We start from the raw sequence: 25,396 nt of genomic DNA, 5'->3' as shown, positions 1-25,396 counted from the left end.
ACCACACAAACCATCATCATCATATCAAACTGTTCATCATGATTAGTTCATCTTTAATCACATTCTCATTCTCTCTCTCTGTGTGAGATCATTGAGCTGAGAGTTCCCATGACACCACTGACCTGTCCTGGTTGTCTTTGGTCTTGGTCTTCTTGTTGCGCCGGGCCATCTTGGATTTGGAGCTCGTCTTGCGGGCCGGGCCGACCTTGATGGAGGTGTTCTCAAAGGGAGTGGCTGAGATGGACACCTTACCGCCACTCTGAGGGACAGAGATCAACAACTATTAGATTTGTGTGTGTGTGTGTGTTTGTGTGTGTGAGACAGCTTACAGCTGTGTGTGTGTGTGTGTCTGTGTGCTCTGTCTTCACCTTGAGAACGAGCTCCACCACTTCTGTGTGGACCAGTCCATGCACTGCCTCCCCGTTAACATGAGTGATGAGGTCACCTTCTCTCAGCCCCGCCTCATGAGCCGGACCCCCATCCTCCACATGCTGAGAGAGAGAAGGAGAGACGGAGGGAGGGGGAGAGAGGGAGGGAGGGGTAGATAAAGATGGAGGAGGGATAAGAAAGGAAACTGAACAATTCTATAAAAGAACAGGCAAGCTACCAAATGTGGCCTTTGAGTCTGGACAGTTTGTTGCCATATTATGACTTCCATCTTGTGACAACATGAAGAAGCTAGTGTGCACTAGCGAGTGTGTACTAGCGAGTGTGTACTCCTCTGCCCCTTACTCACCCAGACCATGTGGTGAACCGTGTAGATGTCAGAGTCTCCCATGTACACTCGGATGGCCCTCAGGGTGAAGCCGTACTTCTTCCCTGCCTTGTGGATGACGATGGCGGGCTTGACCGTGCCCACGGCCGGGGACAGGTCTCGGCTGGGAGACGAGTCTCTGGACGAGGGATTGGAGGAGAGCGAGTGGGGAGACATGGGGCTGGCCAGTGGGGAGGCCCCGTGGTGGTCTGAGGATGGAGCGGAGGGGGGAGAGAGAGAATTGGTCATGAATAAATAAAATCAACATATCCTTCAATAAATATTTTAAACAGTTATTGGAGACGTAAACGCATAAGGCATCAGACGCCCGCCCGCCCGCCCACCCACCAACCACCCACCCCCCCACTGACCTGCGGGGATCATGAGGGAGAGGGTGGTTGCGGAGGCTGACTTGATGACCTTGTTGAGGGGTCTGGAGGGGGTGTGTTTGTCTGCGTCACCAGACAGGAGCCTATGGCGGGCCCTACGAGCCGCCAGGTCACTGATGGCCTTAGGGGTGGAGGTGGAGCTGGAGCTGTCTGGACGCTCCCACACGTCACCTGAACTACCCGCTACACACAGACACACACACACAGACACACACACAGAGACAGAAACAGAGACAGAGACACAGACACAGACACACAGACACAGACACACACACACAGAGATAGAGACACAGACACAGACACACAGACACAGAGACACACACAGAGACAGAGACAGAAACACAGACACAGACAGACACACAGACACAGAGAGAGAGAGAGAGAGAGAGAGAGAGAGAGAGAGAGAGACAGAGAGGGGTCAGATTACAGAATAAACAGGTGAGAGGCATCAACAGATCAGTGATGAGGTCTGGGAGGGACAGCGCTGGCCGGTACTGACGTGTGAGGGTGGCCCTGCTGAGCTGGCTGGAGGTGGACCCCGGGGTGGTGGGAGACTCCTCCAGCTTCAGCTCTCTCTCCACGGGCAGCTCGGGGATGGAGAGGGGCAGCTCCTCGGAGCGAGGACCCCTGACGGGGGTCTGGCTCAGCAGGCTGGGGCTCTTCCTGCAGCCCCCCGGAGCCCCTCCTCCTTCCTCCTCGGAGGAGATGGCGAAGCGGGGCATCTCGATGATGGCCGAGCAGCAGCGGCGGCGCACCGTCAGGGGAGGGCTGGAGTCGCTCTCCGTGTGGGACGACTCGGAGACGGAGAGGCGCTTACGCAGGCTGAGATACACACACACACACACACACACAGACAAACACACAGACACAAATGGTAGAGGTTACACACACGCTTACAGAGGCTTCGCTACAGGATTAGCTACCTAAGCTAAATGACGTGGTAGACATTAGGACAGCAGTCTGTGATGGAAATGGACATTGATATAACAACAGCGTTTATAAGGCGTTGCTCTCCTAGGTCTCCGACCCCCTGCCCCTCCTCCCTACTCACATCTCGGGGGAGCCCACCAGCCAGGAGCGGTCTCGGGTCTTCAGTCCGCTGAGGCTGTCGATGCGCTCGCCCCCCTCCTCGCTCAGGCTGCGCTTGGTGGGCGGGGGGGTCCGCTTCTCCTCATGCAGGGACAGACGCTCCATGCTGCTGTACACCTGGACATGGACAAGACACGTTACAGCTGAATTGAACAACAGTGTGTGTGTGTGTGTTTGAGACAGAGAGAGAGTGTGCAGGGGCTGTTGTTTACCTTGCTGAAGCGGGGAGAGCAGGAGGAGAACTGGCGTATCTCGACGTGTTCTTCATCGTTGGTGTCCTCCTCGTCTTCAGACTCCACATGGTGATACCTGTCTGAACGAGCTGGAGAGAGAGAGAGAGGACACATTACACACACACACACACACACACACACACACACACACACACACACACACACACACACACACACTCTCAGTACATGACACAAAACGCTCAGTCCCTTTTATGAAACAGTAGAACTTGACTGGAGGGGTCAAAGTGTGGTGGAGAAAACACAGCAGTCCTGACTGTGCTAGGTCACTGTTGAAGGAGCTAGAGGACTGGCGTTACGGTGAAGTACGTACTGCAGTTGCATTAAGTACACTAGAGTAAGTATACACTACAGAGTGTACATGTGCGGTAGGTGTGTGGACTCACTGTCAAAGTAGCTGGTGTCGTCCTCTGACTCCAGCTGAGGGATGAACTCTGCCTTCTGTCTCAGCAGACTGTTCCAGTCCAGGTCCGTGAAGAACCGGTGCTGCTTCACCTCAATCGCACTCCCTAGGAGAGGGGAGAGAGGGAGGGAGGGAGGGAGAGGGGAATATGGAGGGGGGGGGCGAGACTTAGAAATACACTCTCTAACAGGCCTTCTATGTGAGTGTGGTGTATGTGTGTGTGTGTATATGTGTGTGTGTGTATGTGTATATGTGCGTGTGTGTGTATATGTGTGTGGGTGTGTATGTGTGTGTATGAGTCCAGTCTCTGGTATTGTATAGTACCTGTGCCCAGCCTCTCCAGTGGGTTCTGTCTGAGCAGTTTGCAGATGAGGTCCTGGGCATCATTAGGAAGAGCCTCGTCCTCCTCTGGCCAGATAATCTTATCTATAGAAGACACAGAGAGAGAGAGACACGCTCAGACACACTGGGGTCTACTGACACACATGTTCACACGGCTCTCTCTCTGAATAGTGGCTTTCCTTATACCTACAGTATGGTACCAAACACTCACGGTCAGTCCTTTCAAACAGTCTACTCCATAATCCACTGTTCTATTCACCTATGTATGTTCTATTCATACATCTATGGTACTACACGTCACAGTACTCTGGAATCAGGTGTGTGTGTGTGTGTATCTATGGTACACTCACCACTGATGACCTGTCCAAACAGCTCCTCTGGGGTATCTCCAAAGAACGGGGCACAGCCCACCAGGAACTCATACAGGATGACCCCCATGGCCCACCAGTCCACGGGCTTCCCGTAGCCCTGCCTCAGGATCACCTCCGGGGCGATGTACTCTGGTGTGCCGCACACCTGGAACACACACACACACACACACACGCACACACACACACACACACACACACACACCCGGTCACACACTTAGTCACACACAGTGGTAGGGACCAATGAGGAGAGGGTAAGGACAGAGCTTAGCTCTAGTATTGGTTGACAGAGGACCAATGAGAAGAGGATATAGACAGAGCGTATATATCTTTACTATGGGAAGAAGAGGAGGGGATACATCACAGGGGACCAATCAGAAGAGGATAAGGATAGTCTGGTGGAGGTAGACAGAGGCGTCTCCTCTTTACCTGTTTATCCAGGAACTCCCGGGTGTCCTTCTCGATGTGACCCTCATACAGGTTAGTGGTCAGGCTCATCAGACCGACCTTAGACAGGCCGAAGTCTGTCAGCTTGATGTGGCCCATCGATGTGATCAGAAGACTGGGGAGAGAGAGAGATAGAGAGATAGAAAGAGAGAGTAAATAAAGGTAAAGAACAGATACATAAAGTACAGGTAGCTGTTTGTTGCTCCTCTTTCCAAGCATATGGTTACCCCACAGACAGCTATTACATAATAACCATAGGGTGTACAGTGGCTATGTACGTTATAAGTACATGCAGTACGGTACAATCCATCCCCCTAGTGGCCAGAGTGTGTCTTACTTGTCAGGTTTGAGGTCTCTGTGTACGATGCCATAGTTGTGCAGGTACTCCAATGCCAGGACGGTCTCGGCAAAGTACATGCGTGCCATGTCCACGGGCAGAGCTCCGATGTTCTTCAACAGGGTGGCACAGTCTCCACCTGGTGAGGGCACGGGCACAGACTGTCAGTGCACAGCCCTACTGTATAATATGTGAAAGTGAGGTGTATGTGTGTCTGTGGTTGAAAGTGAGGTGTGTGTGTGTGTCTGTGGTTGAAAGTGAGGTGTGTGTGTGAGAAAGTGAGGTGTGTGTATATTTGAAGTGTGTGTGTGTGTGTGTATGCGTGCGTGTAAAAGACTTTACCTTCCACATACTCCATGACCATGCAGAGGTGTCTGCGTGTCTCGAAGGAGCAGAACATGGAGACCACGAAGGGGTTCTCAGCGAAGGTCAGGATGTCTCTCTCCACGAAGGCCTGCTGGATCTGGTTCCTCAGGATCAGGTTCTGCTTGTTGATCTTCTTCATGGCGAAGCGCTGACGTGTCTCCTTGTGTCTGACCAGGAACACAGCACTGCAGAGAGAGAGAGAGAAATGGGGTTTATGTCAGCATTTGTTGTTGTTGTGGTTGTCACATTACCCCCAATGAGTTTTTCACCTAATTTTACTAAAATATTTTTCTTTTTTTTGGGACCAATTTAATGCTTGTGTGCTATAGATGGTTTCATCATGGTGTAATGAAATGAAGGGAAACCATTGTGCCTGAATCCACTCTCTCTTAATCATTCGACTTTGAATAAGGCCTACCTCTGGTGAAGGCCTGGGTATGGTATCATTAGCATTTAGCACAGATTATGTCACCATCTCAAATGGCCTGCCTTACCCATAGGCTCCATTGCTGATGAGCTTGATGTTCTCAAAGTCCTCCTCCCGGGGGGCCTTAGTCTTAGGCTTGGGGGCGGTGACAGTGGCCCCTCGACTCTGGGACACAACGGGACACAGACACAGGGTCACACAGGTGGGAAGGACAGGGAAACTGACACAGAGAGAGTCTTCTAGATGGGTGTTTGGACAAGGGACGTGGCCCGATTGGGGACAGAAAGGACTGGGTGTTAGGACAGGGGACGTGGCCCTATGGAGACAGTGTGGTATTGGGCTGCCAGCCACTCACGTCCACAGAGTCGTCTGTCTCAGGTGTGTCTGGGTTCCCGCTGTCATAGCTGCTCAGCTGGGCCATCTCTACAGGGAGAGAGAGGGGGGGGGGGGGATATAGGAAGCCATGTTACAGCAAGGTATGCATCTAAATGCACAAAGACAATTGGGATATGATAAACAAGAGCTATAGCCAAATCCAACCCTTAGAAAAGCCCTATATCACCACTGAGCCCATTCAAATTACATATAGTAGTCTTTAGGCTAAGAGCAGCCCCTCTCTCTCTCTCTCTCTCTCTCACTCTCTCTCCTCACCCTCCAGGGGATCCCTGGTGAGGCCCAGCTGGGCAATGATGTAGCGGGGGATGTCACACTTGATGCCCTGGCCCTCCTTGGCATGGCCCTCCGCTGCCTCCAGCAGGTGGTAGAACTCCTCCGGGTCAAACTCCTACAGACCACAGAGGGAGGGAGGGAAGGAGGGAAGGAAGGAGAGAGAGAGAGAGAGTTTTAGGAACGGCCCCCCAAGCGCTACATGGTAGATGACATCAGTCAATCAGTCTGCTAATGCCATATTACTGTAGGGGTGTGTGTGTGTGTGTGTGTGTGTGTGTGTGTGTGTGTGTGTGTGTGTGTGTGTGTGTGTAGAGGTACACTAGGCCACTACACAGCATGCCAAGTACAGTACAGTAGTGTGTCGTGTTGGGGGCTGTTTTTCACAGAAGGTGAATCCACCTTTTGTTTCACTGTCCTCTAACAAAGACATAGAGCCCCTCCGCCCCTCTCTCCAAGCTGTGTGTGTGTGTGTGTGTGTGTGTCTGTGTGTGTGTCTGTGTTTGTGTGTGTGTACCTGAGGTGTGTGTGTTTGTGTGTGTGTGTGTCTGTGTGTGTGTTTGTGTGTGTGTACCTGAGGTGTGTGTGTGTGTGTGTGTACCTGAGGCGTGTGTGTGTGTGTGTGTGTTTGTGTGTGACAGAGACACAGAGCCTCTCTACCACACAGCCCTTTCTCCAAGCTGTGTGTGCGTCCATTTGTAAAATCCCATCTTCCGTGTTGTCACAGCACCGGCTGGGTGTGATTACTCAAAAATACAGATGTGAGTACAGGGGCAGGCTCTCTCTCCTGCCCCTGCCCCCACGCCTCCCTCCCTCTCCCCCTCCCTCCCCCAAGCCCCCCAGAAAGAGGGGGCTGAGGTTAGGGAATGGTTCCAGCTGCTTAGCCATGGAGGTGGAGGGGGGTAATGAAGCACCGTCTCTACCCCCACTCCCCTCTCCCTGTCTGGGCAGCAAGAAGCAGCACACAGGGGGCTGGTGGAAAGGGGGAGCATGGCTGAATAGACAGAGGGAGGGGGAGGGGGAGGGGGGGGGGGAGAGGCCCTATGAACAATAAATAAACCTCTCCTCTGCAGTGCAAACTGCTTCTGCCTCTGAGGAGGTCCACACACACAGCGCCAGGCTTGAGTTACGAGCCCAGTTCAGACTACAATCTGTCTAAATTCCCTTCCTGAGAGCCCAGAAAGCTGATTAACTAGGTGAGGATATCCTGACTTGTAAATAAATGTCACTTCTGAAAAAAAACAGAACAATTGTGTCATTGTCAGGATGTGATATACACTACATCGTACAGTGTGTCTGTGTGTGTTTATATCCTCTAACACTGGTAAGATCTTGGGGGAACATTGGAAAATCTGAGGGAAAACCACTCCCGTCATTCCTCTTACCAGACATTCCAGCAGGCGTGCGGGCCGAGCGATGACGATCATCAGCTTCTTGACCAGCTGTGTGACGAAGGCGACCTCCACGCTCTCCGAGCGCTCGTGAGCCTGGACATCACACCGGCAACACAGGAGAGGGAGAGAGAGAGGGAGAGAGAGAGAGGCAGAGTTAGAATAGCACACCAGTGTTGTGCTACACCAGCCCACACCTGGCTAGTGGATTACGGTCCAGATGAACACCAAAGAGCCAGGGGATGACAGCAGTCTTGTGGTGTTTGACATGATCAATGGGGCCTCATCAAATCACCACCACACACAGGAGTCAGGGATAAACAGAGGGCTTTCTCTTCCGGTTTCTGTCCTTTCCAATGAGACGGGGAGAAGAATGGGAGTACGCATACACACGGGAGGACGCACACACAGACACGCACGCACACACACAGACACACACACACACACACTGCATACTGAAGAGAAAAGGCAAATCAGAATGACCTCGGGGCTACCTTGAAAATGTACCGCGGAACATTGTGTCAGTTTCGACAGAATAATTTACTCCATAGAATTTATCTAGCCGAAACAACCCTCGGACCACCTCTGATTCCTGGAAAGCGGTAAGGCGGGGAGACGGAAGACGAAGGGTGGGGGGGGAGGGGGGGGGGGCTGTAGCAGGACAGAAAGCCTGTGTAAAACACACATCACTGGGGGGGGGGGGGGGGGGGGGGGGGCGGGCGGCAGGGGAGAGGCAGCAGCCTAATAGAGAGGCAGAGACAGTTCATAAACAATGCTAGGGCCATGCGTCTGCCTCACGCTAATAGAAACATCCCACGGTGACAGGCAGGCAGGGCCCGGGGGGCTCCAATCAGACACTGAATCATTTAGAAGCGTAATGAAAGCTCTAAAGCGCTGGAGATGGAGGGATGGAGGGGGATCTCCTCACAGGCATCGGTGGGACTGTCCGTCTCGCTCACAGCAGCTAATTAACCAATGTGTGTGTGTGTGTGTGTGTGTGTGTGTGTATGTAGGGGTTCTAAGTGTGCATGAGTGTATGTGTGTGTAAGCATGCAAGTGAGTGTGTGTGTGTGTGTGAAGGCTGCTAACTGCATAGCAGAGCTACTGTAACAGTGACTGATGTGTGGCCAGAGACAGGACCACCTCGGACACTGTGTGAGCGATGAGCAGCGCTGAGCTTGCAGTCTTGCTAACCCCCACCCCCCTCAGGTCAGGTGACCTGGGCCCGAGGGTCTACCCAGGGGTCTTCCAGGGGCTGGCGGCGGGGGTTGCCATGGCGACACAGTCAAGACAGGTCACGGGGGCCGCGGCTGGGAGGTGAGATGGTCTCCTGTGAGGTTTCTAATGGTGTCGCCGCGTGGGGTGGGATGGAGGGATGGATGGATGGATGGCCTGGCTGGAGAGAGGGCTGGAGCAGTGGCCTGGAGCTCTGGCTGCTGACAGGCAGGGCCGAGAGGGTGAAGGACAAGACAATGGCCACTGACTCACAACACTCGCTGACTCCACCACAAACACAGAGCACCTCGTAGAGACTCCATCACAACACATTCATACCTGGCTAGATGTCAAAAGGTCTGCGATCCTTTTGAAGCTGGAAAAAGTCGGAAGTATAACAACTGTCCTAAAATGCCAAGCACGATATCGGAATGTTACCATCACAAGCGAGTTGCCTCACCACAGACACACCAGGGGGATGACCGGCTCCAGCATACCTTGACCCTGACCTCCGTCCCAACACCACCCAGCATGGCAAACACAGGAGCAGAGACAAGAGACTCAACTGGATAAGCCGTGTTGTCAACACCGCCACCGCTGTCGTCACCACCACACTCCCGCGTGCTCCACTCCCTGCGCTCCACAACGTGCTGCAGGACCTCCTCTTCCTCCAGCCTCCTCTGCCACGACACGCGAGGCATCCTCCAGACGGACACGCGGTCAGACGGTCCAGGGAAACCAAACCAGAAAACAATCGCCGGCCGCAACGCCTCCGAGCAACGCCTGCTCTCTGCCTCGTCACATCGGCTCGCTTTACCGACCTCCACCTGCCGCGCTCCGCGCCCCCAAACCCAGCGCCACCCCCTTCACGACACCCAATTAGAGTCCTGTCGGTGAGGTCATCCCTGCGTTCCTGTTGTTACGGTTGCGGTCGCGGTCGTTGCGTTGCGTTCTCCAGATGTGGAGCGTGGCGTGCGGTTCTCGTGGGCGTCCTGCCTGTGACTAAAGCTCTCCTCAGAAACACAGGGTGCATTCTAACAGTCTAACAGGCGTGATCAGCTCCAGCGCGGGACTGTTTAAACAGCCAATCCCAGACTGGAAAACTCCCCCCCCCCCCCTCCCCTCCTTCTATGGCTTCACCCCTCCTTTCTTCCCACCCACCCTCTGTCCGTCTCGCTCCCTCTCCCCCTGTGCCCCTCCTCCTGGGTGTCTATGAGAGTCATTCGTCACCCCCGGTGACTGCCGGGGCGTGAAATTAAAATCGGTGGGGGAACGGGGGGGGGGGGGAAACCCCCCCCCACCCCTCTATGGAGGGTCGGAACGAGGCCAGTGGGAGCAATAATGTCACAGCCATGAGCCCCCCAGCACTGTAACTGAGCTAATAGAAACATCACCATCAGCCCACATACACATACACATACACACACACACACACACACACACACACACACACACACACACACACACACACACACACACACACGCACGCACGCCAGCAGCCCTACTGTACTACAGAGCTCACCAACTGTCCTGATACCCTAATACAGACATCACCAGTCTGTCTGGTGACTAACCCATCAGTGGCAGGTGTGAGGGGATGTGTCCCATGTGGACGGGGGGATGGATGGAGGGAGGGAGGGAGGCAGGGAGGCAGGGAGGCCGTTTACGTGTTTATGATGGGCTACGCAGGTCAAACTGGCTTCCTCATCCTATGACATCACAGCCTGCTGACAGCTTTAATGATAACGAGTGAGGGGCCGCGTCAGGAGGACCTTGGTGAAACCATGTGGAACGGATCGGGTAAACATGATTCACAACGACGGCTCTCTCACATGAAGAGACCTTGTGGATCTTAATTGTACCAATTGTTGATTCAGCTTTCCTTGAAAACGTTCCTGCAAAACACCTTCATATTCAATATGATGCGGTGAAATCATTATTTTTTTTTAAACATAATTAGACCTAGGTTACGTATTCTACTGATATTCAGAGCATATTTCAATATTCGATAACCCATCCTAAATGTATTAAAACCCCCCAACGACAGTAGGACTCACGTCTTGGAGCAGCTTCTCCAGGTTCTCCTGCAGCTCGTAGAAGTAGCGGGAGGTGATGAGGCCCTCGCGGGACTTGTCCAGGCAGTCTCTGGACAGCTCAATCACCTGGTGGTGGATGAAGCTCAGGACCCCGTCTGCCAGCGGCATCACCTTGTCAGGAGCCGACTGTGACAGGAAGTCTGCCAGACGATCCTCCATCTGAGCTGTAGCCTGGAGACGGACGGGACAGAGACGGAGGTGAGTAACACACACACACAGACACACACACACACATACATACACAGACAGACAGACACACAGACAGACACAGACACAGACAGACAGACAGACAGACAGACAGACAGACAGACAGACAGACAGACAGACAGACACACACACACAGACAGACACAGACACAGACACAGACACACACACACACAGACACAGACACAGACACAGACAGACACAGACACACAGACAGACACACACACGTGTCAAGGTGAACATGTGAAGTGTATTTTTCCATATTGCCCCTTATATCGTGGAAATGTAAATGTGTTTGTGTCAAATAAGTGAACAATACCAACAGTGACAACCAAGATGTGTTTGTCAACCTACCTTGGGGAAGCGTTCCTTGTAGACATGGTTCATCATGATGATCTCATGGTCAAAGGAGATGGGAGAGCGGCCGGGGCTGAAAGAACACACACACACACGTGATGAGTGGAGAGGAGACAGGAGGTCTGGTAAAGAGTGTAAAACACTTGGGAATGCTGCAGCATGTCCCTGAGCTGCAGTATAGTACATGACAGATCAGAGCTCCCAGTCAGGTCCCTGGTAGAGGAGGACTACGGAGGGAGGTCAGGTCACCCTGGGAGGGCATGTGGACTACATGGAAGAGGATGACACTGGATCAGACATACATGGATGCACACAATGACATCACATACACAGGCACACACACACACAGGCACACATATGTACACACACACAGGCACACACACACACACACAGGCACACGTATATACACACACACAGGCGCACACACACACACACAGGATTTTGTCTCCTTGGGAGTGTTTCTGAGAGGACCCTGTCATGAGGCCACTACAGATGTCCTCTCCCGGATGGGGGGGGGGGTAAAGGTCAGTCCTCAGGGGGGGTCTGAGGAGCCGTTGTCCCAGTGATGGCTCCTTCAGTCTGTGGCCCTACGGCCTTAGCTCTTCTCTCTCCACATCACCAGCCTGGCTAGCAGGAACAAATGGAGACAATAGAAGTATCCCTGACCTTTCTGTCTGTCAATCCATAGATAAGCTGAGGAGCGCTGAGGCGGAATGTGTGTGTGCGTGTGTGTGTGTGTGTGTGTGTGAGAGAGATGGAGAGAGACACTCCAATCTAAGGGCTGTGTTATATAGTGAATTGGAGGTGGGGGGGGGAATGCGGGGCATCACTAATGTGAATTTGGGGGTCCAGATGGGGCTGTGTGTGAGTCAACACTGTGATCACGTGACCAGGGGGGATGAGGTAATGCTTTAAGTCATTCATCGACAGCCCGCTCTTCCAATTACCCAGCCTAATTGAATGAGAACACACTGAATGTGACATATGAGGTCAGCTTCTTGAGAGCAGTTTATCAACATGCCAGCACACAGGTACACAACACACACAATCACACACACAGAACAAGACAATTGGGGATAATTCTCATTCTTTGGCACACACACAGATAAAGGCAAGATTTCACACGCACACGCACACGCACACGCACACACACACGCCAATCAACCGGGCAGAGATGAGAAAACATTTCCAACTCCGAGACCTGCCCCACGTACCTGTCATCTTAGAATAAAATATTTCAATCAGAAACACAATGCCAGGGTAAGAAAAGGTTAGCTCTGACAGAGATTGATGCCTAGCCAGAGGCTGCTGCATAAATACTCAAATTTGGGCATTTTTTCCCCCCCTCCTCACCCCCCTTTGTCTCAGAGTGACTTTGAAAGATGTCTGCCGTTATTGAATAGAGCTCATATCAAACGAGCTAACAGGATCTCTGGGATGGAGAACATCAGACACCCAGACAAAGGATAATTAGAAAATGCAATATTTCTCCTGTAATGGAACAAAGAAACGACCCTTGTGGCAATCCTAAAAAAAAATATATATGTTCATAATTTGAGAAACGACCTTGAACGCAGACTCTCATTATACTTGCCGGGGGAGAGGAGAGAAGACGGTTTTTTATCGGTGATCTCCGAGCGAGGTTTAACTGTTTAATCTCTAATCATGTTAGATGAAATAACACAACAAATGCTTCACTGTGAAGATGGGAGTGTTGAGATGTGTGGGACATATTTATTTCTAATTGTATTTACATATATTACACATTTCACATATATTTGAAATCTTTTTTTTTTTTTGCTTGATATACAGTGATGTCAGTTCACATGACGAAAGGACTAAATAGAAACAGTGAGGGTTGATTAAGAGGATAAATGAAGTGAATCAGATGAGAGAGAGAGAGAGAGAGAGAGAGAGAGATAACATTGCTCTATCACCACTGAGGTGAGCGACTTGGGAAATGAAGGGCGTAATTGAGCGTGACAGAGAGGCAGGCCCCTCAAGAGTCCCTGGTAGATGAGACCAGTAATGCTGTGTGTAATAGATTCAACAAGCGATGCTCGGGATCCCTGAGTTATGCACCAGACAGAGGTGTGGAACTCAAGAGAGGTGCCGTGTTTGAACAAAGATGCTGGAACTGAGCTACAAGCTCCAAACCAGAGACGACACGTCTGGGGGCCAGGTCCAACCTGTAATGAGATTCCACTGGTAACAGTGGAAAAAGGGGAAAAAAATAAGGGTCTATAAATCCCACCAGGACTTGTGAATATGAATAAGGACGGGTGTCTTATTCTAACAAGTGTGTGTGTGTGTGTGCTTTTCATTCAGGTGTGTGCTTTTCATTCAGGTGAGAATGTACGGTGAGATACTTATGGGGCTTAGCGACCGTGTTCTAGAGACTTCTCTGGGGGGGGGGGGGGGGGGGGGGGGGAGACCACAGAATGACGATACAGGATAGAGACGGTAGAAATGAGGTATTTAAATCCCCCAGAAACAGGTAGAGTGCGAATGGGAGGATGGAAGTGAGTGAGTGAGTGGCTCTGTGGCGTTCATTAACCAGACCACCGCCGGATCTGACACCTCCATGACGGATGAGTGCGTTGGAGCTCCTTGAGGGGGGAAAAAAAAAACTCTGGAAGAATGAGAGCAGCGCGAGAGAGAGAGAGAGAGAGAGAGAGAGAGAGAGAGAGAGAGGAGAGAAAGTGTTCAACAACTGGAGAAGAAGCACTGGCGTCATCGCTCTCCGTGTGGGTGATAACCAGAGCCGTGAAATTAGCATATGATTGCCTTCTTTTCTCTCCTCTTAATTAGCTGTCGCCTCTTCCTCGTCCCTCCAGGGTTATCTCCCTCCCTCTCTCTCTCTCTCTCTCGCTCTCCCCCTCACCTTCTTGGCCACTTCATCCTTCCCCCCGTTGTTTTTCTTTCATTTCAGCCCCCTCTCCCTCCCTCCCTCCCTCCACCGTCTCCATCCCTCTTTCTACCCACTCCTTCCTTTCTCTCCTCCCAAACCTGCCCTCTGTCCTCAGATCTCTCTCTCCCTCGCCCTCTCTCCGTCTCTCTCCTAGCGTATGATTGATCCCATCTCCGAGACTTCCAGCAGAGTCATTTGTAAGAAGAGCTAATGACTCTGGCTCATATAATATTAATAGATAATACTGATGTTGGTGGCCTGAGAGGCAACAGAGGCCTCCCACTGAAGCCATCCAGATAGCGTATGGATGTGCCGCAGGAGGGGAAGGCTAAGCTGCTCCCTCTCATCTCATCATCTCTACATGAATCTCTCTCCCCCCCCCCCCCTCCTCTATCTCTATCTCTCTCTCTATCTCCATCTCTCGTACCAACGTGACGACTCTCTGTTCTCCTTTCGTGGGGAGAGAGCGAGACCTGACTGAGATGAAGGGAGAGGCAGTGGATGAGATGTGTTTGGGGAGATAGTTCTGGGCTGTAAGTCGGTTTTTCTGATTGATGTGGGGATCTGGGGACGACGACGACGACACCAGGCTTGGCATCTCAGCATGTCGATAAGTCAGTGTGAGGGGGAGACTGACAGAGAGAGGGCGGGTGGAGGGTGGATTTAAGCACCACCCCAACATTAAAAGGATTCATAAGTTTAATTGAAGTGTGTGTTTGTGTGTGTGTGTGTGTGTGTGTGAGGGGGGGGGCATGAATGATTCAGAATGCGCGGGCTGGCAGAGGGCTGGGAGTCAGTGATAAGGGGAGAGGAGGACGAGGGCAGGACTCTGCTGCCACAGTAAACAGTTCAACGTCAGTCAGAGCTGCCAGGTGGGTGTCAGAGAAGAGCCTGACCTTTAGGTTGTTCTACCACTGTCTGTCTGTCTGTCAGCAGGCAGGCAGGTCAGATCTGTCTTTGTGGGTGGGGGGTGGGGTGGGGAGGGTTCTTCCTACCTGAGGCTGCGAGAGCGCGGCCGCATGGGCGAGTGGCGTCCGTCCTCGTCGGTGATGCTCTCGGAGCTGAAGTGCTTGGTGAGGAAGTGCAGCTCGTCCGCCGTGGGCTGGAAGGGCAGCTGGTGCAGCTTCTCCTGGGATGAACAGGATGACTGTGAGAAGCAGAGAGGGAGGGATTACAAAAAGCAGAAGAGCCTGGCGCTAGGCTAGGAGCAGGATAGCCGACCGCTGCTAATGCTAATACAGAACTGTTAGCCATACACGGCTAGCTGCTGGCTACGCCAGAGGTGGGGATTACAAGGGCAGAAGAGCCTGGCGCTAGGCTAGGAGTGTTCTAGCCTACTGCTACTCATGCTAGTGTCCAACCATACATGGCTAGCTGCTGGCTATGCTAGTATACATTCTGTTGGCCAGTTCCCTTTAATGCTAATGTGATGATAAACTAAAAACAGAGCTATGTTCTCTACTGTGCTGGTGCCAAAACAGCAAACCTAGCCCAGATACCCTAGCGTCCCCTCACTAAAATAATGATGGAGAAAGCATTTCAAAATGGCTGTTGACTGTTGAATTCTCCCAGAACACTGGGATTTTATGGAACCAAGTGCTGTTTTTTTCCTGTCTGACAGTCTGAGGAAAAAAAACTTACTCTGCTGAATCAGCCCAAATCTAACGAGCACCCGACAACGACGTGTCTCCTGTTTGCATAGAGGGGGGAGGCGGGCTCATCGGGAGACGGGAGGGAGATCTGAGCTGCCTTTGAAGCACGCGGCGTTCAACCATGCACTACAGACCGCTGGGACACGGGAAGAACTCTAGGGGACTGGAAGGGAAGTCAGGAGCGGCGGATCTGTCAGCCGAGATGCACTAAAGGGGTGCTTGTTAAGAAGGGCTGCTGTGTCAGGGGGGAAAAACTGTGGCATGTAGGAGGTGTGTGTGTGTGTGTGTGTGTGTGCGCGCGTTGGGATCTAAGAGCTGTGATACTCACACAAAAACGACAATGCGCACACACACACACACACAAATACATGCATGCACTGCGCTCCACTCACCGAGACAGTGGAGCTAGGTGTGTTGGTGCCATAGCCGGAGGAGGGCAGTGAAGCCAGAGACCAGCGTCTGCCATCCGTCCTGAGAGAGAGAGAGAGAAAGAGAGGGAAAGAGAGGGGAACAAAGAGAGGGGGGATTTTAAAATGACAGTGAGATCAAACTCAACACAAACACACACACACACACACACAAACACACACAGTCTGTCTGCAAAGAGGACGACAGCACGGAAAGCAAACATGAGGTGACACAAAGCCGTTCTGTTAGGCTGGAATGAGTGAATATGCCAACGGTTACAGGGCAGGGCCATGCAGACCAGACTTCTGCTCTCCGCTGTATGACCAATGAAAACCAGCCAGAGCCAAGACCACACACCCCCAACAGCCTATCAGCTATCTGCTCTGCTGGGCCCAATCAGAGCCATGCAGGGGCGGGGGGACAGGTAGGCAGGGAGTGAAAGAGGTGAAAGGTTACCTGTCAGCCCTGTGCCCGTGACTGTGTGGGAGAGAGGATAGTGTTAGCACTCGGCTTTACTGTGGGTGTGTGTGTGTCAGTGTCAGGAGCATGAACGCATGTAAACACACACACACACACACACGCACACACTTCATTTCTATGCTCAACAAAATACATTAGCATCACCCAATGCCGATATTCTGGAGACCTGCATAGTTACATTCCACCATTAGATGGCACTGTTGCGTCACTGTGGCCTCTACCTTCTCCAAGCATCCTCTTCTTGAGTTATTGAGGTCAGTGCAGAAGAGAAGCGTTATCTGTTTCATACTCTCTCTAGGCTACAGACAGTTTCTTTCATCACACACAAACACGTGCATCTCTCTTCTCCTCTGCATCGCCACTTATGAAACATATGAATGCTTTTAATCTCGAGGTTGGGCTTATATCCACAACACCCCCCCCCCCCCCCCCCCCCCCCGTCTCCCTCTCTTTCTCTCTGTAATTACACATCCTGTTCAAAACCCAGGCTGCCAGATAAGAGGATATGAAGTCAGGCTTTAGCTTCTCAGATCATCTCGGTGTGATTTACCACACTGGCGATGAGGAGCTCACAGGTGCTGGGAGTATATATGCCATCGGAAGGGACTGGATGAACAGCGTCCATTTGGGCTCCACACAGTTTCAACATCTAACCGTTGACCTGGAGCAGGACTTGGGGAAACTGACAGTTGTGTCGGTTGCAGGTATTGCTTAATAAGGGAGAGAAGAAGCTTATCTCTCGCACACGGAGGCATCATGTGATCCTCGCGAGTTGACCCTTGACCCCCCCTCGGGCTCACCTGCGTGCTGGAACGAAGGAGAAGTGTCCTGCAGTGTTGGGAGAGAAGTTCCTGGGGCTGTCCAATGGGCTGCTCCCTAGAGGGACAGAGAGAGAGAGAGAGAGAGAGAGAGAGAGAGAGAGAGAGAGAGAAAAGATGAGTACATCAAAGAGAGAGACAGAACGGAGAGTGAGTAGAAGACCTTGTTAATGAAGAGCTTGAGGAAGGCACAGGGACAACAAATGATGTCCAAACCACAGAAATGTAGCTTACATAAGAACACTCAGCCGTTATTAGCATGAGAACTGTGTGTGTGTGTTGATGTGTGTGTGTGTGTGTGTGTTGATGTGTGTGTGTGTCGTTTTAAGATCACAGAGAGCGTGATGGAGTGGACTCATTTAGCCAGGAGATGATGCAAATCAGGACGAGGCGAGAGCTTGATCAGTGCAAATCGCCTGCTCCTTCACACAGCTGCATAATCACAAACAGATGAAAACACACACACACACACACAAATGATGAACCAAAGGAAATAGAGCATTTAGTCTCCATTAGAGAGAGGAATGGAGAAAAACAACCCACTCCTCAACCAGAGAGAGAACACACTGTCTTCAAATGAACACACTCTCTCTATGTAGTCTGGAGAGAGATGAGAGAGTTGGAGAGAGGAGAGGGAGGGAGGGAGGGAGGGAGGGAGGGAGAAGAGAGAGAAAGCAGGATGATTCAACTATCTGGAGCGAGCTTCTACAAAGAACGAGTGAGAAAGAGAGAGAGGTCTCATTTCTCCAAACGCACGCACGCATCCACGCACACAGACACACAGACAGACACACACACACACACACACACACACACACACACACACACACAGACACACAGACACACAGACACACACAGCTCATAAGCATTCTGAAAGCTCACTTAATTTGCAGCCGTTTGAGGGACACAGCCCAGTGGCCGTTACATTGTAAGTAACAAACTATTCAGCATACAGAAGAGGTTTGGATGAAGAGGTGTAAATGTACCCCACATTAATCTACCCAATCAATCTTGGGAACAGGAGAGGGGGTGGTGGGGATGGAGGGGGGGGGGCTCACACGGCCTGGGTGATGAAGCATGGCAGGGGTCCGGGGGTCGGACACGTCAGCATCAATTATGCATTCTCCAGCAGCACGCGTAGCCAGAGCAGAATCCTAAATATTAATAAGAACATAATTCCCTGTCTGTCAGAGAGGAATAGGCTCTGCTCTTACCCAGTGTGGACTGGGAGTGTGGAACGTGTGTGTGTGGGTTGGAGATTGGGGGGGGGGGGGGGGGGCTGTCAGGGAATGCTGTGTTTAAATGGGAAGAAAGGGTCTCGGAGGAGCTATTAGGAGGCGTGGGGAACAAGCTTCCACTTTACTGTGTCTCACCGCTTCCATGGGTAAGATACACCTCACTGGGGGGGGGGGGGGGGGGGGGGATTATTCAAATACACACACACTAGGCCAAACACACAGGCTGGGAAGCTATCTAATTATAAAGATAGATACAGCAGGGGAACAATGACTAACTGGTGTGTGTGTGTGTGTGTGTGGAGGCTAAAAGCTATTCAGAGGCATATTGTATGATAATGCACTGCAGAAGTCCCTGGTGTGTGACAGAGAGTGATGTTACACAGAGATGTTGCACAGAGCCTTATGGGTTTTCCTTCCTCTCACTAATTCCCATGGGAAGCATCTTCTCCTCACAGGGAAGCACTGTTAAAACACTGTTATAGAGCATTCAAACACTGGAGGTGTGGCCGCTGGTCAGCTGTCGCTTATCACTGTACTGCAGTGACAGTGACCTACTTCAGCCCACGTACATCAAACACACACACACACAAACACACGGGCACACAGTATGACCCTCCATCTCAACGTTGGCATGGCTGGTTGACCGGCCACCCTGGTGACCACACGCAGAGACCAACTGTCCCTCTCATCCAATCAAAAGTCAGGACACGCGGTCCGATCCAATCGGAAGTCGACGCACACACGAGACCCGGCAAATGCCAGTCTGACCTTTATCACCCGAGCCACCAGAGCGAGAGAAAGGAAGGAAGGAAGGAAGGAAGAATGGAAGAGTGGGGTGGGGGGGGGGGGCAAAGGAGAGGGACATGTCAAACAAAGATGGGGAAGGGACGAAACGTGAGGGGATTGGAGAGAGAGAGAGAGAGAGAAGGAGAAAAGAGAGACTGTCTGCATTTAATCAGCTCTTCCCAGACATGACTCTTCCCTGCACATTGGATATTAAACAAATCTCCATTTCGTTAGCATTAAGTCGTTAGGGGAGATTGGTCTAAAGCCGAGCGCATGATTACAGTCCTGTATGCTGTAGCTTAGACAGAGATGTCACACTGGGGTTAACACTGGCTATCAGCAGCAGGGGGAGAGGAGGAGGAGGAGGAGGAGGAGGATGGCTCTGCGCTCATCCCTATGCACACAGCCCCTATAACTACTCCATCACAATCACACCTGGACGTCTAAGCCTACGGTTGCCTATACGGGGCCAAACCTCAGCTCACCTGCCTACTTTGGGGTGATTTATTTCAGTAGCTCCATCGAGAAGCCAAGCTTATCCCTCAAGGCAGAAATACGAGTTGGAGCTGGTTGGTTGGTGCTATCCAATATTTAGACAGCGGAGCGGGATACAGTTTGACCGGCGGGCTAACAAGGGATACGTTGTACCAAATGGTACATGTTTAAATTTAGTATGAACTGCACGAGGAAAGCTGCATCTGTAAGAGAGCGCAGAGGTACAATGTCATCTATTGACGACTGTTTTATAACATCTCCCCCTCTTATCTCCTGGATGGGCACAACCAGTGGGAAATCAGAAAGAGAGAGAGAGAGAAATAGAGAGGGAGGGAGAGAGAGAGAGACGTTGAGTTAGCAGGGTAGTGTATTTATGTCTCAGAGTGCTTCTCTCCAGCCCATACAGAGTGATATATGAGCTATGTGAGCAGCTCTGCTCTGTTCCATTAAAACTCAGCCAGCCAGCCCACCAACCAGCCCGCCAACCAGCCCGCCAGCCAGCCAGCCCGTCAACCAGCCCGCCAGCCAGCCAGCCCGCCAACCAGCCCGCCAACCAGCCAGCCAGCCAACCAGCCCGCCAACCAGCCAGCCAGCCAACCAGCCCGCCAACCAGCCAGCCCGCCAACCAGCCAGCCAGCCAACCAGCCCGCCAACCAGCCAGCCAACCAGCCCGCCAACCAGCCCGCCAGCCAGCCAGCCCGCCAACCAGCCAGCCAGCCAACCAGCCCGCCAACCAGCCCGCCAGCCAACCAGCCCGCCAACCAGCCCGCCAACCAGCCAGCCAGCCAACCAGCCCACCAACCAGCCCGCCAACCAGCCCGCCAGCCAGCCAGCCCGCCAACCAGCCCGCCAGCCAGCCAGCCCGCCAACCAGCCCGCCAACCAGCCAGCCAGCCAACCAGCCCGCCAACCAGCCAGCCAGCCAACCAGCCCGCCAACCAGCCAGCCAACCAGCCCGCCAACCAGCCCGCCAGCCAGCCAGCCCGCCAACCAGCCCGCCAGCCAACCAGCCCGCCAACCAGCCAGCCCACCAGCCAGCCAACCAGCCAGCCAGCCAGCCAGCCCGCCAACCAGCCCGCCAAACCAGCCCGCCAGCCAGCCTCAACGACAACAGCAGGAGCAGAACGATGCCTTTATCGCTCTCAGGAGCGACATTTGCATCCCTCGCCGCTAAGCTCTTTTTATGAGCGTCGGGCTATTATGCCAAGCAGTAAACGTGAGGGGAGCCACTGAATAACTGACTTTATGGAAATAGAGGCTCACTGATGTTGACGGCGGTGCCAGTTGTGTTAGGGGTTTTCCACGGGTGTTTTCTAGGTTGGCACAGAGGAATTACTGGTATGGCAAGGGGGGCACGAGGGAAGGACAGATGGCCACTGGGCAGAGAGGGTTGGTAGGTCTGTTACCACGGTAACACAATAGCCCCAGCATCTCAGACACAGACACAGATACAGACACACACACACACACACAGCTGACTTTAGTGGAGAGTAGGGGAGGGAGAAAAGGCAGTGATTATGGATGCTGCTCACAACTCCTCCACCAGTCCCCAGCCTCATACGCAGCTTTGGGAAGGAGAGCTCAGAACGGTCTCTCTCTCTCTCTCTCTCCTCCACATTGTCTCTGTTTATCTCCCTCTCCCCCTCCATGTCTCTCAGTCCCTCTGCTCTCTCTCTCTCTCTCTCTCCTCCACATTGTCTCTGTTTATCTCCCTCTCCCCCTCCATGTCTCTCAGTCCCTCTGCTCTCTCTCTCTCTCTCTCTCCTCCACATTGTCTCTGTTTATCTCCCTCTCCCCCTCCATGTCTCTCAGTCCCTCTGCTCTCTCTGTTTCTCTCTCTCTACAGAGTGCAGTTCATAAGAGCCACACCCAGAGGGAGATAAGCAGCGAATGAGATTAGAGGTTGGAGCCACTATAGTGACACAGCCATTCAGAAACCATTATCTGCTTTCCTGGGACCGCGTGTGTGTGTGTGTGTGTGTGTGTGTACACTGAAGGGAGAAAGAGAGAAAAGCCAATAGAAAATAAGGCCAGATGTAGGAAAATACAGGCAAGCTTTCCTCCTCTAAGTCTTCTTAGAGTATATTTCTCTGCTGCAACCACAAAGAGTGTGTGTTTGTGTGTGTGTGTGTGTGTGTGTGTGTGTGTGTGGTTAAAGAGCAACATTGTGACACTGTGACAGTACAAGGACATCTTGTCTCCATTCTGGACCAGACAGGCACTCAAGCCAATAGCCCACACTTGGAGCCTGTGAATAGTCTCCGTGCAGGTGTGTGTGTGTGTGTGTGTGTGTGTGTGTATGTGTGTGTGATGGACAGGCTATACGGTTTCATTATTTCCTGTTGAGGAAATTAGATTTGTATGATTACATCTCGGTAAATGTCACCAGGCTCAATTTGATCCACCAATCACAAACCAACAGCCACTGCAGCAATGTTGACAGCAATGTGTTCTGATTTCCTGTCTCTCTCTATCTCCCTCTCTCTCGTTCTCTCTCTCCCTCTCGTTTATCCTCTCTCCATCTCTCCTACTCTTTTCTGTCCTCTGCCTCTTTCGTTGGAGACCGAGGTGGGGGGAGTGTTGTGTGGCAAGCTGTCAGGGCGCAAACCAAAACCTGTCAGATTACATTAGGCTGCTGCATTACGACTGTACACACACACACACACACACTCTCTATGGAGACAACGAGTTAGAAGAGCAATCTGAATGAGACAATGTTAGACATCTACAAAACGAGTGTGTGCGTGTGTGTGTGTGTATGTGTGTGTGTGTGTGTGTGTGTGTGTGTACATGTCAGAGTGCTGTCTGCTGGACGGCTCACTGCTGCGTTGGAACGTAGCCATGTCAACGTTGTCTCCACATGTAGAGTTTCCGCCACTCTGCGTGTGCAAGTGCGAACACACACACACACACACACACACACACACACACACACACACACACACACACACACACACACACACACACACACACACACACACACACACACACAAAATGGAAGCCCAGAAACACTGGTCTCTAACTGTGCCCGGCCCAGTGTGTTGTCTCAGCTCTTAATTGGGCCTTATGTGATTGTGTATCTGCGCTGGGCTTCATGTGGAGTCTAATGCAGCAAACTCCAGATAAAACCAGCATGCTGTTCCAGACGTGGGCTGTGAAACTACCGTTGATAAGCATGGAGGAAATGTTAACAAGAGTAGGAGCAGAGACCAAAAAAAATCAAGATAAAAATGCAATAAATTGGGCTCTACAGCCAGTGTGTGTGTATGTCTTTGTGTACTGTAGGTGTGTGTGTGTATGTCTGTGTACTGTAGGGGTGTGTGTGTGTGTGTGTGTGTGTGTGAGCGTGTCTTACCAGGGTGTCCATGTAGTGGTGAGTGTGGTCTTGGTAGTGTTGGAGAGGTGCTGGACGTCACAATCAGACTCTTCCTGTTGCTGGTCCGACAGCTGCAGAGACAGAGAGGGGAGACACACACGTCAGAGAGATGGGAGACACACAAGCTCTCTCTCTCACTCACACACACACACACACACACACACACACACACACACACAACGGATAAGGATATGGACCAGGCAAACATACAGTTAGGGCACTTCCACTCAATAAGAGGGTCCTTGAAGAGCCTGCAATGAAGCAGGTGCAGATGCTGTGTGGTGAGAGCTTTTGGCTGCATCCCTAATGAGAGACCCTGGCTGTCATTTGTCCCCTCGCTGGCGCCTCCACACCGCCTGACAGCTTCCCATTCCTTTGAACACCATCCCGCCCTCACAGCAGGGGGACCTGAGCACTGCACTGGGTTTGGGAGTGAGGTGAGGATGGGGTGTGTGTGTGTGTGTGTGTGTGTTGTGTGTGTGTGTGTGTAGATTCTTTCACACTCTGATGCTCGCTGATCCATGAACTGTTAATGTGTCCTTCACAGTGACTCAAAGAGATAACATAGAAACAGGGGAACTAGAAGGGCATACGGATTGAGAGATCAGGCCTGGGTAGTCGCTGAAATGATCAGATTAGAGATGCACCATCATTCTGAAGGTTGCAGGCTTCAAGGCCACGCACACACTGCTGTCAATCTCCAGTTAGGTGTGTGTGTGTGTGTGTGTGTGTGTGTGTGTGTGTGAGAGAGAGAGAGGCTACAGTAGATTGCAGTAAGACGCCCAACATAAAAGCAGCTGCCAGTGGCTCAGCAACGTCTCTTTGCACAAACAGCTTTGAGCTACTGCAATGAAGACACTGCTGAGCACAAAAAAAGGTACAGAATTGTATACAGCACACACACACACATACATCACACACACACAACTATCACTGCCATCAGTCAGTTCTGCATAATAAATGGCAGTCTCCCAGCAGGAGGCCCCTTGAGCCCGCAGCAGAGATAAGGAGAGGAGAGGAGAGGAGAGGAGAGAGGAGGAGAGAGGAGAGAGGAGAGGAGAGGAGAGGGGAGGAGAGAGGAGAGGAGAGGGTGAGCAGAGAAGAGAGGGGAGAGGAGAGAGGAGAGGAGAGAGGAGAGGAGAGGAGAGGAGAGGGTGAGCAGAGAAGAGAGGGGAGAGGAGAGAGGAGAGGAGAGGAGAGAGGTTTCCTCTATCAAACCCGGCAGACTTTTAACATGAATCTGCGTAGGAGTGCTGGTTTGAAAAGCATCTCGGCACCTGCACGTCCGTACTGTCTGCCTCTGCACCTGGATGCACCTTCACATCAAACGGCTAAAAATCCATCCTATCCTCCTCCACTTCCCGCTGTCCACGTCCCTGACCCCTGCCACCCCTCTCCGCAACCGATCCTACTTGATGGTGCTGGAGCGACCTCTGATGAGAATCCCTCTCCAGCGCCTGCTGCCAGCCACCCCAGAGCACCTGCTGCCCTTTGCTGCCACGCTACCGGACCATAGATTGTTGTGTGATGCCCACCATGATTACTGCACAATGAGTGCTGGTCTTGATAGGGCGAGGCCTGGCTGCGTGACTTCATAACACCGTGTATTGTTATGGTTGTCTGTGTGTGTGTGTGTAGGTGTGTGTGTGTGTGTGTGTGTGTGTGTGTGTGTGTACGTGTGAATCAGATTGGTATGCAGCCCCAGTCCTCTGTGCCAGAGGCAGCAGTGACAACAGCGTCGAGAGTTTGGGAGGTTGAGAGGGAGGGAGGGAGGGAGGAGGACACCACACACACTGCTGCAAACCACTACAGGGACATGGGGGAATGGGGGGGGGGGAGAGATGAGAGAGGGGGGTTGGAGGGAAGAAGTGGAGGAAGAGGTAGGAGAAGAGGTCGTATGGAAAAGAGAGGAGCGAGGGGGGTTTTGAGAGAGGAGGGAGGGGAGGGTGGAGAGAGGAGAAGGAGGAGGAGGAGAAGGAGGAGGAGGAGAAGAGAAGGAATGCTCCACATTTCACACACACACACACACACACACACACACACACACACACACACACACACACACACACACACACACACACACACACACACACACACACACACACACACACACACACACACACACACACAC

General features: G+C 52.2%; 1 protein-coding gene across 7 annotated transcripts in view; it reads right to left on the bottom strand.

Annotated features, from left to right (window-relative positions):
* The window catches only part of mast2 (microtubule associated serine/threonine kinase 2), a 115,950-nt gene that overhangs the window by 7,213 nt on the left and 83,341 nt on the right, over positions 1 to 25,396 (bottom strand). For 4 of the 7 annotated variants that reach the window (XM_083672120.1, XM_083672119.1, XM_083672123.1 and 1 more), the window contains 24 exons: positions 23,245 to 23,336; positions 17,354 to 17,429; positions 16,530 to 16,550; positions 16,058 to 16,136; positions 15,009 to 15,160; positions 11,100 to 11,175; positions 10,503 to 10,712; positions 7,225 to 7,326; positions 5,825 to 5,957; positions 5,529 to 5,596; positions 5,241 to 5,338; positions 4,723 to 4,931; positions 4,381 to 4,519; positions 4,026 to 4,158; positions 3,579 to 3,744; positions 3,211 to 3,312; positions 2,870 to 2,992; positions 2,445 to 2,554; positions 2,195 to 2,349; positions 1,643 to 1,965; positions 1,126 to 1,326; positions 737 to 963; positions 369 to 491; positions 123 to 259 (listed from right to left, as the gene is read on the bottom strand). In XM_083672120.1, coding sequence (XP_083528246.1) covers positions 123 to 259; positions 369 to 491; positions 737 to 963; positions 1,126 to 1,326; positions 1,643 to 1,965; positions 2,195 to 2,349; positions 2,445 to 2,554; positions 2,870 to 2,992; positions 3,211 to 3,312; positions 3,579 to 3,744; positions 4,026 to 4,158; positions 4,381 to 4,519; positions 4,723 to 4,931; positions 5,241 to 5,338; positions 5,529 to 5,596; positions 5,825 to 5,957; positions 7,225 to 7,326; positions 10,503 to 10,712; positions 11,100 to 11,175; positions 15,009 to 15,160; positions 16,058 to 16,136; positions 16,530 to 16,550; positions 17,354 to 17,429; positions 23,245 to 23,336 — 3,255 coding nt within the window. The remainder of the gene's footprint in view (positions 1 to 122; positions 260 to 368; positions 492 to 736; positions 964 to 1,125; positions 1,327 to 1,642; positions 1,966 to 2,194; positions 2,350 to 2,444; positions 2,555 to 2,869; positions 2,993 to 3,210; positions 3,313 to 3,578; positions 3,745 to 4,025; positions 4,159 to 4,380; positions 4,520 to 4,722; positions 4,932 to 5,240; positions 5,339 to 5,528; positions 5,597 to 5,824; positions 5,958 to 7,224; positions 7,327 to 10,502; positions 10,713 to 11,099; positions 11,176 to 15,008; positions 15,161 to 16,057; positions 16,137 to 16,529; positions 16,551 to 17,353; positions 17,430 to 23,244; positions 23,337 to 25,396) is intronic. The other 3 variants (XM_083672122.1, XM_083672121.1, XM_083672125.1) reach the window with 1 other exon arrangement.

This window comes from Argentina silus (genome assembly GCF_951799395.1).
Source record: "Argentina silus genome assembly, chromosome: 6".
Lineage (NCBI taxonomy): Eukaryota > Metazoa > Chordata > Actinopteri > Argentiniformes > Argentinidae > Argentina > Argentina silus.
The sequence above is the reverse complement of the archived record's forward strand: the minus strand, read 5'-3'. Positions and strand labels throughout refer to the sequence as shown.